We start from the raw sequence: 17,906 nt of genomic DNA, 5'->3' as shown, positions 1-17,906 counted from the left end.
CGGACTGCGGCGCGACGCGGCGCCGGAGCCGGCTGTGAGCTCACAGGAGGGCGGGGCTCCCAGCATCATCACCACCGGCCATCGCTGCTTCATTGTACGGGCGGGGGTGGGGTGGGGGGGTGTGTGTGTGTTTGAGGGGGTTGGGGGGGGGGACTGACTGCTGCTGATGCTGCAAGGGACGATCGTTTCCCCGATTCCTTTTTTAAAAAAGCGTGAAAAACGGACATGTCATGGACACGGTTTCACGAAGATTAGCAACCGACGCGCGACGACAATCGAGTTCGAGGTAAGCGAAGGAGAGATGTCCGTGAATAAGGCCGTTGTGGGTTTTTTTGTGTGTGTGTAACATCGTCTGCAGCGGGAGTCGCGGGAACTAGCAGGCCTGAGGTCGGCTCCTCTCCGGCGGCCGTGCGGAGAAACGCACCGGGCTCTTTTTTCATCCCGCCGGAACCCCCCCCCCCCCCCCCCACACTCCCCTCCCTCGCGTCGGGCAGCAGAAGCCTGCAAACGCGCACAATGTACCGCGAACGTGGAGAAAACGAGCCTTATGTCTTTGCTCGTGCAGCGTCGGAAGTGATGGAGCTCGGCCTCCAACCAGCGAGCCATCCGAAGATGACGAGGACGGAGCTGCGTGGGGGCTTCAATAAAAAAAAAAAAGGAGTCCGATGCTCCCGCAGCATCGAGCATCCTGCCCGTGGTGGTGGTTCGGTGCCCGTGGGCCCGGCTACGTGTTGTTGCACAGAGGCTCCCAGCTGTTGGGGATTTTCTCTCCAAGCAAAGGCTTCTCTATATAATTAGGCCCGCTGGCGGAGTCGGTTTGTGGGGGGACCTGTGTAATTATTTTTTTTATCTTCACGTTACTGGTCCTGTTTGGTTTGAAAGGATGCTGGGGTGATGCTGTACAGGAGCATGCTGGTGTTCCACAGCTGGCAGGGGCCTCCAGACTGGACACAAGGTCTGCAGCCTGCAGCCGCCCGAGGGTGTCACTACACCGGCCCCATACTCACAACTCCTGCTGGGGAGGCTTTTGTCCCACTAATGTTTAGGTGTCACAGGGACTGCCTTCAAGTTAATAGATTATAGATTGACTTCCAAAAGAGTGGTCGGGCTTTTCGATATCAAACACCGCTGAATGTGAGCTCAATGGTCACAATAATGACCTTTATGGTGTCAGGATGTATGATTTAAATATGATCCTGACATATGGCCTTAATCTTTAAGTGGTACTCTGTGATGGTCAGGGACCGATGAGCAGATGTGTGAGTGTAATATTCATTTCTACCGGCCATGAAGTATTTTTGCACTGCTAAATGTATATTGTCATACAATTTAATATATTCCACATTGTGTGTTTATGTGTCGCTGCATATCTACCGTCAGTGGAAAAATCTCCCTCATCTAATCAGTTGTGACATTTACCCCACTGGTTCCTTAAGCCTTGTATATCCACTGTGCTGATATAATTCACCCCAGTTCACATGGGAACATCCTGACTAGCATTTGCCTGTTTGATTGAACTGGAACTAAGAAGCTGGAAGGTGATGATTGACACCCAATGACTGGACTGGTCGCCAGTGAATCACAGCGTTAACAAAGATGGACAATCATTCACTCTCCCAATCGTACACTAGAGGCAATCTTAGTGTCACCAATTAACGTGTCTTTGGACTGTGGGAGGAGGCCTGAGAGCGTGTGGAAAACATGCAAAGTCCACACAAAAAGGTGCTGACCCTCTCGCTGCATTTTGCATTCTTCCGCCATTCCGACCAAGATTTCGTGAACTGCTTTACTAAAAAGTGACTTATGTTCAGCCTGGCGGGTATTCTCAACACAGCATCACCCAAAAGGCGTATTGAAGTCTTTTAGCCTATTGGAGCTCCACATAACATCCGAAAAAGCAACCAAAGCTTATTTCTAACCTTTGATACTAACCCGCACTGCAGGGCAGAGTATGGCTTTTACAGTTTGAGTGGATGGTGGATGACAGATGGCAGGTCCTGATAAAAAAAAAAAACATGTCTTGCTAAATTTAGCATTGCCATTAAGTCCAGATAATCAAAAAAAGGATGGGGAGTTTTCAAAAAAATGTTTGTCATTGAAACCAAACAAAAAAGCCTCCAATGGATTTTACCGTACGATCGCAGAGGGCCATCCGAAACTCCAGCTTCAACGCCCCAAATTCATGTCCAATAAGTGGGTCATGGTGCCAGTGTGCGTTTCGTGTGGAAGGGAATTATCACTCAACTCTACAGTTCTCTGCAGTTCCATTTTGCTTTTTAAAAATGTAGGTTTTATTTGCACCGCAATTTTAACCGTGTCGCTGCTGTAATCAACATCTCTTTTCAGTGTAAAACCGCGGATAAATCAAATGAACCCTCCCTGCTCAGAACCCGATGGCGGACGGATCGGGCTGGCGAGGAATGTCAAATATCTAGTAGCCTAATGGCCAATTTTTTATTGTCAGAATTAAATTGAGACTGAAAGGGGGACTTCGATTTGGTTGAAGTGGCCAAACACATGACCTAATAATAACATTAAGGACTAGCGAACTAGCGTTTAGCAGCTGAGGACCAGACGTTTCCCCGAGGACGGGGTGGACACCAAAACAGAACCACAAGGCCGGCGTATTTTCCTTAATCACTAGTAAGATGACATGTTTCCTTTTTAGGAGTGTGCTCCGGCGACCGGAGGAAAACACAGTAATGAATGTTGGTTTAAATATTTACCTCACCTCAGTGTTCTGCTCAGCTATAGCTAACAGGGATTTGGTGACCTAACAGCGTGTTTTGTAAGTGTAAATCCTTGTTGTTTGGTCTGCTTGTTTTAGCATAACGTGAAGCACATGTTGCTCATTGCACATGGAATTTTTTTCGACTTTCTGACATTTTTTGACCTTTTGGTGTGCCCCAAAACAAACACCATTGAGCTCTCTCGTCAGATACCATGCAAATCAAACTGCCTGTTTAATCCTAATTAGGTCAGATAGACAATTGAGACAAACCATCCGGGGAATGGCCGAGCGTCGCCCGCTCATGTCCCGCTCACTGGACCAGCCAGCGGATTATTTCACAGTGGAGGCTGAAAACGAAATACGCCAGTAATAGGATTGACTAATTCATATCTATCTGCCCCTTCAGAGCAGTACAGAGCTGCTGTGGATGGTTTGTGGGTTAATATTGTGTTAGTAGTCGTAGTGCGGGTTGTTGGCCTTACACGATGATGATATAAAGTGATGGATCGGTGAATCGGCACTTTTTAACGCTAGCCGTTGTACATGGTGTCTCGTACAGCCACATTGAAAACTAAATGTGTACATTGTAAATATGTAAGACTGGAGTATGGTACTACGAGATCCCCTTCATAAACTGCCTGCTTTGGCTTTGTGTGTTAAAATAGGCCTCTTATTTACATGCAGTCTGGTGCGGACGGAAGTGCTGAGCGAGGACAACGGATAATAAAAGCACTTCTCTCGACTCATGCCAATGATGTCACCGTATTCATTATTTAGAAAGGCCTGGCTATCCCTTTCCTGATACTTCCTGTCTACATTTATTTCCTTTTCTTCTTCTTCTTATCTTCTTCTTATTTGTTCTATAGTGTAAGTGTATTCAGAGATATGCATGACTAAGATTACGCATCTTTCCTACCTTTCATGCTACGCAACTCTACAAAAACATTAAAAGATGAATAAAGGTGCAATATAGCAGATTGATCCTGCACTATGTCTCACTGTGTCACTGTCTTTGTCCCCCTCCACACCCAAGCCCTTTTTTTCTGATAGGAGAATGAGGAAGAGGAGGAATTGGAAACCACTGCGAGCGCCTTGGATCGTTTCTGTGAAGTCTCAATGAAAGCATTAGAAGAGCCTCACTAGTATTTGACCCAATGGCCAAGAAGGGGCGCCCGAAGAGCGAGAAGCCCGAAGCGCTCATCTCTGCCCTTCAGGCGGCCAATGAAGATCTCCGGTCCAAGTTGACTGACATTCAGATAGAGCTACACCAAGAAAAATGCAAGGTACTGTATATACATCAATATCGTAGCTCAATTTATACCTAAATGCCTCTAAAAAGCTTAAATTATTCTGACTTATAATCAAAAAGCTATTGGATTTGAAATATAATCTCTACAGCAGCCTTTGGACACTGAGACTATACACTTAGAGGTGACAGTACGTCTTGTGAAATGCGACACTAATACGGCATGTTTGTGTTTCCGTATGTTAGTTCTGTTACTGGTAAAGCTGCTGTTTGTGTTCTACACCGTAAACTATGCATTCATGCAGTAAACTAATTAAGGTTGCGGAAGGAGCTCATCCGCAGCCACACCGTATAGCACGCATGCGATGTGCGTGTTAATGTCTCACCAGCAGTATGGTTCATGTTTGACGGAGCCGCCTGTTTTGCTCAGTTTGCGGCTTGTTACATGAAGAGAACCCTTAACATGTCTGTGAGGAGAGGGGCCAGACACCTCTCCATTTGGTACATTATCATCATCACAAACATGGGGAGTAATCCTCAGAGCCAGTGATGCTTTGTGGCCCTTTTTCCGTCCCCGGTTTTGGACCTCTCGGGTTGTTCTATCAATGGGTGAACCAAATATTTGGACTTTCCAAATGCGCAATTCGTCAAGTCTATAAAGGGCCCGGATCTGGGTCCAGACTTCACTAGAGAAAAAAAAAAACACTGTCTATAACCTTTTAACCTCAATGAAACCTCCCACAATAACATGAAGATGAAAATAAAGCGCAGAGAGTAGACAGTGACCGGGAGTACCATCGCAGCTATACTGTCATCATCACTCCTGCATCCTTCTCTGCCCCGTCTCCCCTGCAAAGGTCAGCAAACTGGAGCGCGACAAGCTTCAGGAGGTGAAGCGGGTGCGGGAGCAGGAGCAGCACCGCCACACTGCCACGCTGACAGAGCAGCGGGCCAAGTGGCACGAAGAAAAGCAAAAGGAGCTCCAGGCTCTGAGGGAGAACCTGACCCGGCAGCATGAGCAGGAACTGGCCCGCCACGCCAAAATCAAGGACCAGGAGAACCAGAGGCTGAAAGCCGCGCTCAGCGCCATGCGGGATGGCAGCGGAGAGAAGGTGAGGTTAATTAATACTCATTACTCACCCGCTTAGGGGGGGGTCGCAGAGATCCGGACCCGCTCAACCCCGAACCCGTCCTCTCTCGCCGTCCCGCTTCTTCAGGTGCGCACAGCGTTGACACTGGAGGCCAAGGAGGACGCGCGCCGCTTCTTTGACCAGGAGCGAGTGAAGCTCCTGCAGGAGATAGCGGAGCTGAAGAACTCGAAGAAGCAGACCGATGAGGCCCTCAGCAACATGATCCAGTCCGACAAGATGAAGGCCGGCGACCTGCGGGTGGAGCACCAGCAGCACCAGGAGCAGATCTCCAAGATCAAGTGGGACAGCGAGAGAGACATCCGCAGACTGGTAGGCAGAGTCACCACTGATAAATTGCACATGATTGCAGTTTGCAGAGTATTGATCAAAATAATAGTACGGCCTGGTGTTGAATATCTGCACAGCACTCTAACTTGTTATTCTATTCTTTCTTTGTGTTTTTGCATCAAAACTAAATTCTAACATCCCTCTTTAGATGCACACTGTTCAAATATTCAGTTTCACAGGCAATTAGTGTCCTTTTTTTAATAGCAATTTATACAAACACACCATTATTTCCTTCTCCTTCAATATAGGTGGATGAAATCAAATCTAAAGAACGCACCATCTTTGGTCTGGAGAAGGAACTGGAGTCCACAGCGGGTTTCCTGCAGAAGCTGCAGCTTCAGAAGGACGCGCTGGACGAACAGCTGTTCCTCGTCAAGGAGGCGGAGTGTGGCCTGGGGAGCCCGAAGAGGGAGATTCCAGGCAGAGCTGGAGATGGAGCTGAGCACTGTGGTAGCCCGGTAAGTAGAAAGGAACAGCCGGGAGATAGCAGTGATATGAAAAATGATTTTCGCCCCTTTAGAAAGCTAAAGCGCCGGTGTGCTGCCGCTAGTTATGTAACGCATTGGCTGAGCATGCAAGAAGACTTGTGTAACAATATTTAAGGCCATCTCTTAAAATCACCACTCGCCGCTCATGCAGACTCAAGGCAGTCTGAACTGCGCGTGTGTCTCCAACCACCCCTGGTTGTGGATTGAGTTTGTGAAATGTTTTAAGTTCTTTTGCTAATGTGTTTGTTTCAGGACTTGAGGAGAAATCAAAGGCGCCTTGCTGACCTCAACTCAACCATACGCAAATTAGAGGACCGCAACTCCCTGCTGGTGGATGAGAGGAGCGAACTGGTAGGAGAAAATGAATTAGTCAAAGATGGATCTTCTGCTTTCTCTTGTGTCAGTAACAATCTATTCCTGTGTCCCTTCGCCCTCCCACCCCCACCAGCTGAAGCGAAACCGGGAGTCAGAGAAGCAGTGCAAGCCACTGCTGGACAAGAACAAGCTGCTGAGTAAGAGGAACGATGATTTGACTCACACCATCCAGAAGCTGGAGGAGAAACTCAAGAACCTGGCCAAGGAGAACCACGAGATGGTCAGCATAAAGTCACATTGCAATCATAAACACGTGGACTAATTTCTAGGTGGATATTGTGACTTAACAGGACTTTCCTCACCGTGTGCTGTTTGTCTGCAGAAGGAGAAGATCAGCGCCCACCCTCCACTGAAAAAGCTGAAGTCTCTGAATGACCTGGACCAAGTGCACGATGACCAGGAAATCGCCTTTCTCAAGCTTCAAGTCCTGGAGCAACAGAGCATGATTGATGAGCTGACGAGGGTACGGCGTTTTTTCACGAGATGAGGTTGAAAATGATCCGACTTTTGAACAGGCGCCTGTGTTTTTCAGATGATTAACCACCTTCCAACTGGCCTGCCAGTGTTAGTATCACGAACCACATGATAAGCATTACGCTATGAAATTGGAGATGTGACATTGAAGTTAAATAAGTGAACGATTCCTTTTATTGATTCAAAGCAAAAGAAGGAAAATATGTCCGTTTGTGTGTTTTTTCAGGACCGAGAAAAACTGCTTAGAAAGAAGAGGCATAAAAGAAGTTCGAGGCCAATAAAGGTAGAATGAGTTATATTCTTTTTGAAGTGCACTCGGTTCGGTACATATTCTACTATACACATTTTGTGACAGTGTATTCTTTGAAAACAGAAAGAAATTGAAAAATTTCTTTCAACCATATTGCTCTGAATATCGAAACTAACTATTCAACTCTTACGCCTGTAAATCCTTCCACTTCTTCTTCTTCTTCTTCTTCCACAGAGGCACATCGTAGTAGACACCTTCTTTGGCTACGATGAAGAGTCTATGGACTCGGAGACGTCTTCAGTGGCTTCGTTCCGCATGGACAGAACTCCTGCTACTCCAGATGAAGACCTGGAGGAGGTGAGAACTTTCCTCTCATTTGTTTTTACAGCGTTCTGCTTTGATTAAATACCCGTTCAGCTACAGCGGGTCCTCTGACCTGTGTGTGTGTGCGTGTCGAACAAGGGTCTCGCCAACGAGGAGACGCAGCTGCGTTTCCGTCAGCTGACCAGGGAGTATCAGGCGCTGCAGCGAGCCTACGCCCTGCTGCAGGAGCAGAAAGGAGGCGTTCTGGATGCTGAGATGGAGGCCAGGGTAGATATACTTTGAGAAAAAACATTCTTAAATTCCTGTTGAATCTATTTGTGAACACAAATTAACTTGTGTATTTAGTTTTTGTCAGTTTTTCTATTGTTATTGTTTGTTGTCCTCTATTGTGGGTTTAAATTCCTGTGACCTGAAGCAAGCTAGAAACATGAAACTTTGCCCAAGAACTGCATTGGATGTTCACATGCTTATCCATAAGTACTAGTCCAATTGGCCACATGGTAACGCCGCCATTCCATTGAATGATATATATGAAAGACGACTCCACATTTTCACCTGACGCGCTCAACAAAAAAGCTTCTCGGATCATATATTTTGTCCTTACTAGATTTCACGTTGTTTTTGTCGTTCCCTCCTAAACCATCGGTCCAATTTCTACCAAGATTTCTGTGGCTCATCAGCACATGGGTAAAAGTCTAAAAGACCAAAGTCTACAACCATTCGGCCTATCATCACACCACATGCAGCACATTCCCACAAAAGGTTAATTGAAAAAAACAAACATTAGGGGCATAACCTAGCAGGAAATATCACAGACCGTCTGGGTTCTTGCACCCCCACTTAAACAGTACCGGGTTGGCTAATGAAAGTCCTTGTTGCTCACGTTTCAGGCTCAGGAGCAGCTCCAAGCAGAAGTTCTCAGGTATAAAGCCAAAATAGAGGACTTGGAGAAGGAACTCACCCTGAAGGGACAGGTATGACACACAAGCACATGCCTGAAAATATCGTGTGGTGAACAAAACCACAGCAATACCACACAATATGTAATCATGAGTATCATACGCCCAAGAATGAGCTGATATTATGGAGGGTAGGACACAGTATGGAGCCAATTAAAATGTTTTATCTTTGGGTTAATATACAGGACTGGGTATATGAAATATGTTGCATGTGCTGAAGGCCAAAATATACAGAAAATAAAGATACTCAACTAAAACATGACAAAAAAACAATATTTTCTCTTTCTATTAATGTCTAGAGATTCCTCCAATCCTCAGACACGTTGTTTCTCTGCCATAACTGAAGATCTTGACTTTATTGTTTTGCTTAACAGGCGATGTGTCCTGAAACCAAATGTGATTTAATGCATTAAGTGTCTCCGTCCTCTGCCAGGACTCCAAATGGGTGGAGGAGAAGCAGCTCTTCTTTCGAAGGAACCAGGAGCTTTATGAGAAGGTTAGACTTGAACCATAGGTCCAATTTACAACAATCAAACAGCGTCTTTATTACGGTGTTTGTGATGGCAAAGAATATTTATTTGTGGTAGTGGTCACAGGTGGTGCATTTTGTATTTAGCAGTATTTAAACCCTCACAGCTTTTTTAGTCTGCCACTGCATCACCATCATACGTCTAATGTTGTGGACACCTGCGTCTCCCCGTCTAATTCATTCTGTCTCTCTTTGGTGTCCAGCTGGAAAAGATGGAGTCGGACTGCAGTCGACTGCAGCAGGAGCTGCAAGACTCCAGAGATCAGAATGAACTGTTAGAGTTCAGGATACTGGAGCTGGAGGTGATTGAGTTTCCTCCGTTACAGTAGCCATTAGCCATGTAGACAGGACGCCCAATAGCCCGTTGCCTTTGTGTTGTGTCTGTGCTGCAGTGCAGATTCAGTGCAGACGGGGAGGGCGGAGGCTGACACCTAGTGGTCAAAGAGGAGAACCGCATGCTCGGATGTGTTGCCTAAACATCAGCATTAAAAAATTAAACCAGTGCAAACAAGGATTGTTCAGGGAGCTATTTAAAAATTGAATTTTAATTTTAAAACATCCAGGTTCAAAACAGAGTCCAGTTTTATATTTCATCTAATATATGCTTTTGTTGTTGTAGGAGCGCGAGAGGAAGTCCCCTCCATTCAACCATCTGAGGATGCATCCTTTCTCTGAGGGAGTCAGTGCTCTGCAGATCTATTGCATGAAGGAAGGGGTGAAGGTACGCAGTGGACTCCACCATTCTCATGGCTGCACTAAACTAGGGACCGGAAACATCCATGTTTTTTTGTCTTTTTAAGTCTCTGAATAAACGTTTTTTTGCGTGCGTCTGACTCTTTTTTTTCAGGACGTGTGCATACCAGATCTCATCAAACTCCTAGATATCCTGGGAGACAACGGGGTATTTCATACGGAATCAGCAAATCAACATGTGATGCCAAAACCGACACGATATTAATAAAGCTGTTTTTTTTCTTTCCTTTTTGTGTAGAATTTAAGAAATGAAGAGCAAGTGGCCATTATTCAGGCCAGCACTGTTTTGTCACTAGCAGAAAAGGTAAGTTTGGAAACCACATCTTGGTCCTTACATAGAAAAAAAGTCCCTCACAGGAAAGTTTGTGCTGAGCCGCATTTTGCTGGTTCTTGCCCTTTTAGTGGATTCAACAGATTGAGGGTACGGAGGCGGCGCTGCACCAGAAGATGATGGACCTGGAGATTGAGATGGTGAGGGTTTATTTTTTCTGGATTTGACCTCTCTGACTTCTGATGCTGTATTCTTACTTTAACTGGTTCCCAGCAGCTTTAGTCAAGGGCGACATGTTTCCAGGAGGCTTGTAAATGATATCTGGAACGTATTTTGCACAATGACACACAAGGGCCGGTTTGAGTAAAAGATTAACAAGTAAATAAAGTATTATGCTCCCATCGAGTAACCACTGTCTCTGTCCTGCTTGTTCCGTACAGGAGATGTTCTGTAAACAGAAAGGATATCTGGAAGAGGAGCTGGACTACAGGAAAACGGCCATGGACCAGGCTTACATGGTCCGTGTGTGTTTGTGTATCATGTATGCAGCGCTTTGTAGGATTGTTTGTTTCCCATGTAGAGACTCCAATTCAGGTCCCTACTAGGTGCAAATGTATTTTCCCGGCGGTTTAGTTATGGCTTGGAGGGAATGTAGGTAAATTATTACAAAGTCGTACATTTAATCCTTTTTTTTCCCTCTCTACAGCAAATCCAGGAGTTGGAAGCGACGCTGTACAACGCCCTGCAGCAGGACAAGGTGCTGCCACAAAACATTACAAACTCACTGTTATGAACACTACTGTACGTTTCAAGCTACCCTTTTCAAGCCACGCTCGGCTCAAATGAGGATTAACTGATTAGAATCCGGGGGTCAAAGGTCACCGGGAGCTCACAAATGACTTTTAAACGCGCATGCTGTACGTCTTCAGGTTTATTTGGTTTGGCATCTCCTGTGTGCGACGCCTGTCTCCGTCCTCCAGGTGATAAAGTACGGCGAGCCCCTGGATGAACTTCAGAAGGACGAGCTGCGGACGGCGGTGGAGAAGCTGAGGAGGCAGATGTTGAGGAAGAGTCGGGAGTTCGACTGCCAGATCCTCCAGGAGAGGATGGAGCTGCTGCACCAGGCGCACCAGGTGCGTCCACGTCCCTACCGGCGGTTTTATGTGTGCTTATACGGCTGTGGGTTTTGTGCGTTTTGTTTGACATCTCTCTTGGATAAAGGTATTTGATCTGTTTTTTTCTCTGTGACTATTTGCAGAGGATTCGGGACCTTGAAGACAAGACGGAAATCCAGAGGAGACAGATTAAAGACCTGGAGGAAAAGGTAGACCTTGTTTCATGACTCTCTGTAAAATAAATACGTGCACTCACACTCCAGATGAGATAATAGAATTTTTCAGCCTCAGGTTTCTGGATTGAATCTCAAATTGAATATTAAGTGTATTTCACATTATTTTTCTGAAATTATTAAATGTCCCTGCACAGTGAACTTCTCTTTCTGTCTCCCGCTTACTTGTGTGTTACTAACATATCTTGACTGTGCCTCTAATCCCCTCACTTTCTTTGTCCCTTCTTCATGTCGTTCTCTTTCTCTCTCCAGTTTTTGTTTCTGTTCTTGTTCTTTTCTCTTGCCTTCATCCTTTGGCCTTGAAGTCTTTGGCGTGTCCCGTAGCAGAGGTGAGTCCTGAGGGCTTTGAGTTGAAAGTTCAGTCCACCAGCATCTCCCATCTGGACCTCGGTCAAATACTTTTACATTAAAGAGTAAGAGTTTGAGTACTTTGGCTCCAGAGCCCGACTGGCTGCTCAAAAATGCATTTCTGCTGCATTATTCACGCTCATATATTGCTTTTTTTAAAAGAGTTACATTTTTTCATTATTCATCTGAAAATAATCCAAATCAGCAAGTGAGAGCAGTACAATAAAGTCTACACAAACCAGGATTTAAATACTTATCTTGGCCTGTACTTAATCCTCCGATTAACCTTTTTCTTCAAGGGATAACAAACCAATTTAAGAACATTTGCAGACGATGTGCTCATTTGTTGTTTGCCCACGTGAAGAAGCACTATGTATTTGACCCTGGTCCTCTCACTCTCCCTCCTGCCCATTTTGTAGCTTCACCTCGCATTCACTTTGACATATTCAACCGTCATTCCTTCTTTCTCTCTGAACTCCAAACATTTTTCCCTTGTGGCATTTTCCTGTTAACCTTCAGGTTTTCCTTTTCTACGTTTCATCCGCATTTCGTTTTTTTACTCACCGGAAGGTTCCCAAGCAGCTCAGAGGGCAAACGGTGTCGTCAACGTCATCGTCGCTCCCTCTAACCCTTTTTGTTTGTTGTCACCACCTTTGCTTTTATTTCTAAACTCACGCACACAACAACTGCGTTTGCAAATGGGCTCTCAGTTGTAGCCACGTGGGGGCAGCACAAGCTTCGAGAACAACGCGGACATATTATCACGTCGGGAAGTTGTTTCGAATTTGTTACACCTTCCAGCAGCTACAGAGAACCACTTGTTTTCACCTTTCATCTCCGGTTTGCTCCCCGACTCCATCAGAGAAAAACATCTTAAAGTATACCAGAAAATTTCCAAACACTAGAATAATACAATTTCAGTTCTTGACCCGATATAATGTGCAGTGTTTGTTAAATGTCTCAGTCCTTTGGCCTCCTCTACCTCTTTGTGACCCCTCTCTCTCCGTCTCGCAGGTGGTGTGTCAGCTTGGAGATCTTGTTTGGGACGGCGGTGTTATTTATTTTCTGGACAATAGTGGACCAACGTGCGTAACAGTGGCTGCTAATGTCCTCACATCAGTGACTGCTGTCAGTATCGGTGGATGTGTCTTGTGTTGGCTGTGGACGTTTACACTTCAGATTTAGTTCCTTTTTCTAACCTTTTTTTTTTTTTAAATGGGGGTGGTTTCTCAGGACACTGCACAGGATGACCAAATTTTTTCTTTTTTTAAAGAGCGGTGTTGGACATTAACTGTCTCTCCAAACAGCTGGAAGGAGACTGTAACAGGCTGCAGGGGTGACACACAATTAGTGCGAAATTAGGTGCACGGAGACACATATAGATGTATACACACAGTTTACGAACACGCATGCACAGACGCATGCAGATGCAAACACACTCACACCAACACATATTTTGACAGAAATCCAAGCCAAAGCCTGGGAAATGTTTTCTCTGCCATGCAGGGTAATAATATCATTCACCAACATTTAGCCACAGCGAGAATACAGACAGAGCCACTGATAGAACAAGGAGACCAACAAACCACAACTTCTCTCTTCTTCCCTTTCCTTTCCAAACCCCGAAAGGACGTTCGTCATGAACCCAACCTCTTGGTGAACGGAGGCGAGCCAACTCAGGGCCCGTGATTGGTCAGATTATTACGAGGAACACTACGGGAGGCGCCGGCCTTTGCAGCAGTTTTTCAGAATGGTGCTTGCATGCACTGCTTGGACGGGTTAAACCTGGAAAAGAGCAGAAACCTGCACGGCAGAGACTGGTGTGAAGAGGCACTAAAAGCGGGACATTAGGATCAAGGCGTCTTCAGCAGACAAACATGGCCGACTCGAGGGGAGAGGTAAAAAGAGGACGAAACAGATCATGGGCGAAACGACTCTCTGATCCGGCTCCGCTCAGCGTGGACGTCCACAGATTTTCACTCCGTTTCTTAATTTATCTCAAAAGCCAGCAGACTGAACTCACTGGTGACCATTTTCTTTTTTTTACAGCTCCCACCACCAAGAAACTGTGTCCCAAGATTTCCACTGAACTAACTGCTTATTATGTACTGTAATATATATATTTGTTGATATGTACATGTTGCTGAATTATTTTATTTAGTCTCCCCATTTATTTCATTGAATAGTTGAAGTTTTATTTTACACTCTGAAGCAGCTTGAGCAGTTGGTGTAGTTTATAAATGACTAAAAAGGGTATACGTTGCTCTGTTATATTGTGGTGACGGCTGCAAAGATAAACTCGTATTTCTTTGAGAATCATAAATGAAAAATGAATGTGGAAAAATTAGATTTTTTGCCTCCCTTCTCGTCCTGCCCTTTATCACACACATACTACTGTATTTATTAAACTACTCTCTAAAAAATGTTGTTTGTTTGGCCAGCCGGTGGGTGCTGGTTTCACCTCAGCGACTTTGCATTCACTCCTTAAAGTTTCACAATCAGACTATTACCTTTAACAGACTTGTGAATATTTTCAAACTAGCTCACTAAGTGTTGTGATCAACTCTGGTCGAATGATTGGTCGGTTGTACCTCATTGATGTACTAAAGAATTGACAGAAGCAGCAGAAAAGATGGAAAAAAAAAACATTATAACCAAACAAAGCTTATCCTATTTTTTACCAACAAAAATGTCTTTAATACTAACAAACCTCGTAAAGACAATTGGCCGCTTCCCCAAAATGGAACAGAAGAAAGTGAATGCAACACTACACCTGCTCCACTTCTCTCATCACCGGCCCACTGCCCACCGGCCCTGCAATATTTACCAGCAGGCCGTCCTCGTCCCCCACGTCCCCGAGCTGGTGCGTCTCCCACCATTCACAGGTGTAGTGTGTCGAGGCGTCCCGTTACATAGCGGGCAGTAACTGTGAGCCGCTCCGTTCACTCTGCCAGGGGGGACGACTGAGCCTACGGCCCTGCAAGCTCAGCTGATTAGTTGCCTTAAAGGACCCCCGCCCCCCGTCCTCCCCCTCTCTCCCCCCTTGTATGTTCCCTTTTAACAATTGTTTTTTCATACGGTTTATTATCATAGAGCGTAATGTACACAGAGAGCGATTCTTTTTATCTTATTCCCGCCTGTCTTCCAGCGAGACTTTAACCCTTCCTCCTACTTTGGTCTCCATTATTAAACAGACAGAAAAAAGGAGTAATGCTGTAAAAAAATTAAACAAAACATGGCCTTTGACCTTAATAAAAGAAGGTAATTGAGTAAATTGTCTTCTTTTTGCATCTTTATTACAGGTGTGCTTGGTTTTGTACTCAAAGTGAGCATTTTATTTACTAGAGAAGCAACTTGACAAATTCTTCATGTTAAATAGTCATATCTACCATTTACCTGTGGATTAAGTGGATTATGATCTCATCTTTCAAAACGAAATAGGCCATGAGCTGTGGCTGCTATCTGCACCTTTCACTCGATGCACAGAAATACACATAGGTAGTAGTATTTTTTGCTGACAGAGATCGATAGTATTCTATCCACAAAAACATACTGGCGCTAAGCACTACGACTTATTGTTTTCATTTATTTTACTTGAGATGTATTACGACGAGTATCATAAAACCTAAACTGAGAGCTTCAGTAGACACAATGCGGGACGCGGAGCTGGATCCGTCCATGATAACAGTCTGTCTCTTCACTTTAGTCCTGACCGTCCTTGCCAAGCCAGAAGAGAAGAACAGGGGTCAGGCCGGGTTTTGTGTTTTAGTCCAGTCCGGCCACAGGATGTCTGTCACGAGGGCACTTCCATCCGTCCTCTCCTCATCACCCTGAACACATAATACCAAAAGACATTGATGTGCGTGGAAAAAATGCCTTTTCAGCACAGAGTTTCCGCTAAAACGCTTTTGCAACAACTCAGAAAACAGAGCACTCATTTGAATGCAGATCTCCGTCAGGCGGGTCTGCAACAACCATGGCTGTTTTTGTGGGATTTACTGAATACGACCCCCTCATCTATAGTGATGGCCTGTACGGCATTGTAAAGAACACTTTTACATTTAAACATTTAAACTAAAAGTGCTGATGTATGCAGACAATGATTGTCTAAGATGTTTCATACAACCTCGCCAACTGTTATTATATTACAATGATGTGTGCTTACTGCTGCTTCCGTCCGCTGTACCAACCAAACAATCCAAGTGTGCCGGAGAACAGCGGCTGGGAGGTACGTTAGCAAGCTTAGCAAGTGACACTCACTTACGGACACATGTGCCTCCTGCTGGAGATGATCACGAGCCATGCAAGATGAAGTGAAACTCCTGGGTCATTGTTTGTTAGAAAGCCAGACTTGCTGGAAGGAATACATGATTGAAATGTCTAACGGTGCAGAGGCTCTTTAACCTTATTTGAGCAGCAGCTGGTCGGCAGCCAAACCATCCCAGGCGGATGCAGCTGCCCGATCTGCTCCGTTCAGCTGCTTAGCAACAGCGAGTTCATGGCTCACACTCCTGCTAAACATGTTAGACAGGCAGCTCACTTGGTTCCTTTTATTCTTTTTGAACATATGTAAGGATTTCCAGCATTATGAGTAATAGTGCAAAGCAACCCGTGTGTGTGCACGTGTGTTTTCCTGACCTCTGTTTTCCGCTCCTTTATTATTTGGCTACTTTAGGCTCGTCCATCTGAAAAAGAGTCTTGAATGTGAGCCTTTGTCTCCTGATGACCCCGTGCATGCTGCCAAAGCTTCAGTCCTGCTGGTCACTGCTGCTCTATCCTGCTGTACCAAGTCGTGAGAAGTGCCCCTTTTGGCTGAATAACACTTTGTTTTGACAGAGATGCAGTACTGCAACACAAATACATACAACAAGCAAAAGGGTGGGATGTGACAATTTGGGAAAAGTCATTATTGACGCTACTTCCATCACATTTCCTGAGTGGGGTGCGCCGGTGCAGAGCTCACTTGTCAGACCGTATGCATTTCCTATTTGAATTAACTCCCATCGACTTGCGTGTGGAACAGTGGCCCACTTCCCCACTTCCCCAAAGCCTTCGCTCGCTCCACGCAGGACTGGAAGACTGGATCTGCCCAGGTCTGTGCTATCTGGCCTGGATGCACGGACGAATCATCTGAGCTGTAGTCTAACGGGGTACATTCACTTAACTATCCCGCCCAGCTTACGTCCATCCTTTAAGAGGACGGCGTCCTGCTTTCTTTAAAGGCCTCGTTAACTCGGGGTTATATGATAAGCAGCATACTGCCTGCTGTAAAAAAAATGCCAGACGATTTACCCGCCATGAATGAATTTGAGGGAGAACTGGATGTTTTCTTGGTGTGGTTTGCAGCTACGATGACACCACTGACACGGAGAACTGTGTGAGCTGATGGCTCCAAGGCTTCCCAGTCAGTCTGCTCTGTCCAGACCACAGTAAAACAAACATCTGGACGAGCCTTTGAGCGCTGCCCTTGTTCTCTCACACAATATCGAATCCTCCCGAAAGTCATCTGATCCCGCCGGTGTTTGACTGTTTGCAAGCCAAAACACAAAGTGGCCTCTTTTGTTTACATGCGGATGGGAATGCTGTTGTATCCCTCGTTCCCTCAGCACGATTTACTGTCTAAACACAAGACAGTGGAGGAGGACAGGACGGACAGCCCCCAAAACACAGAAACTCTTGAGGACACCATAGAATTACTGAGGCATGTCCACAAACCTCGAGGCTTCAATCACTGTCGTGTGAGGATCGCTGTCTGCCGGCCCGTCGAGTTGCTGCGACAGTGGTGTTCGGCGAGGATTGTGTGGAATTCAAGCTATCGTATTTTACTCTGTTTCAAAACCCTGAAATAAATCCTCCCCGAGACATCTTTTCAGAACGTATAAAGGTGTTTGATCATTCTTTTTTTCCTGCCTTTTCCATCCGCAACTCAACTCATGTGCTCGGAACGTCTAGGAATCGGTAAAATACGGCGATGTCACCCGGTGTGACACAAAAGAACTATAACGCACGTAATGCACCAGAGGTCAGACAAATAACGGCCCGTGTGCTTTCTCTATGAGACTGAACTCGACACTCATCTGTCATTAAGCTGATGAAAAACCTCCCAGTGAAACCAAGGCCACCCTTTCAACTGCACTTATTCTCTCAACTTTTAATCCAAATCAGCAATTCACACCCCAAGGAAGGTGATGATGTCCCATTCCTGCGTTCCTGTTAACGCAGGGACGGTGTTGACTCAGCGCTCTCTCCCCGTTCGAGAGAGCTGCTTGTCTCCTCCCATGTCTCCCCCCTGTCTCCCCCCTGGCGCGTGAGGGAGCGATCAGATCTCTCCT

The 17,906-nt window shown here is 45.6% G+C and overlaps 1 protein-coding gene across 2 annotated transcripts; it reads left to right on the top strand.

The window, feature by feature from the left end:
* The first annotated feature begins 42 nt into the window (after positions 1-42).
* On the top strand, positions 43-14,848 carry jakmip2 (janus kinase and microtubule interacting protein 2). 2 transcript variants are annotated; one of them, XM_040181081.2, is made up of 24 exons: positions 65-286; positions 3,765-4,014; positions 4,835-5,089; positions 5,195-5,437; positions 5,704-5,913; positions 6,196-6,294; positions 6,392-6,538; positions 6,641-6,781; positions 7,019-7,075; positions 7,277-7,399; positions 7,505-7,633; positions 8,257-8,340; positions 8,759-8,821; positions 9,058-9,156; positions 9,474-9,575; positions 9,702-9,755; positions 9,846-9,911; positions 10,010-10,078; positions 10,319-10,396; positions 10,585-10,635; positions 10,859-11,011; positions 11,137-11,202; positions 11,479-11,555; positions 12,589-14,848. In XM_040181081.2, the coding sequence occupies exons 2-23, from the start codon at positions 3,886-3,888 to the stop codon at positions 11,527-11,529; spliced, it is 2,469 nt and encodes an 822-aa protein (XP_040037015.1). In that variant the 5' UTR covers positions 65-286; positions 3,765-3,885; the 3' UTR covers positions 11,530-11,555; positions 12,589-14,848. The 2 variants fall into 2 exon arrangements, with proteins under 2 accessions (XP_077962938.1, XP_040037015.1); XM_078106812.1 differs by lacking the exon at positions 11,479-11,555 and having other exon boundaries at positions 43-286.
* The last annotated feature ends 3,058 nt before the right edge of the window (positions 14,849-17,906 follow it).

The sequence above is a fragment of the Gasterosteus aculeatus genome, chromosome 7 (assembly GCF_964276395.1).
Source record: "Gasterosteus aculeatus chromosome 7, fGasAcu3.hap1.1, whole genome shotgun sequence".
Lineage (NCBI taxonomy): Eukaryota > Metazoa > Chordata > Actinopteri > Perciformes > Gasterosteidae > Gasterosteus > Gasterosteus aculeatus.
Note: the sequence above shows the minus strand (reverse complement) of the source record. Positions and strands in the feature narration are given on the sequence as shown.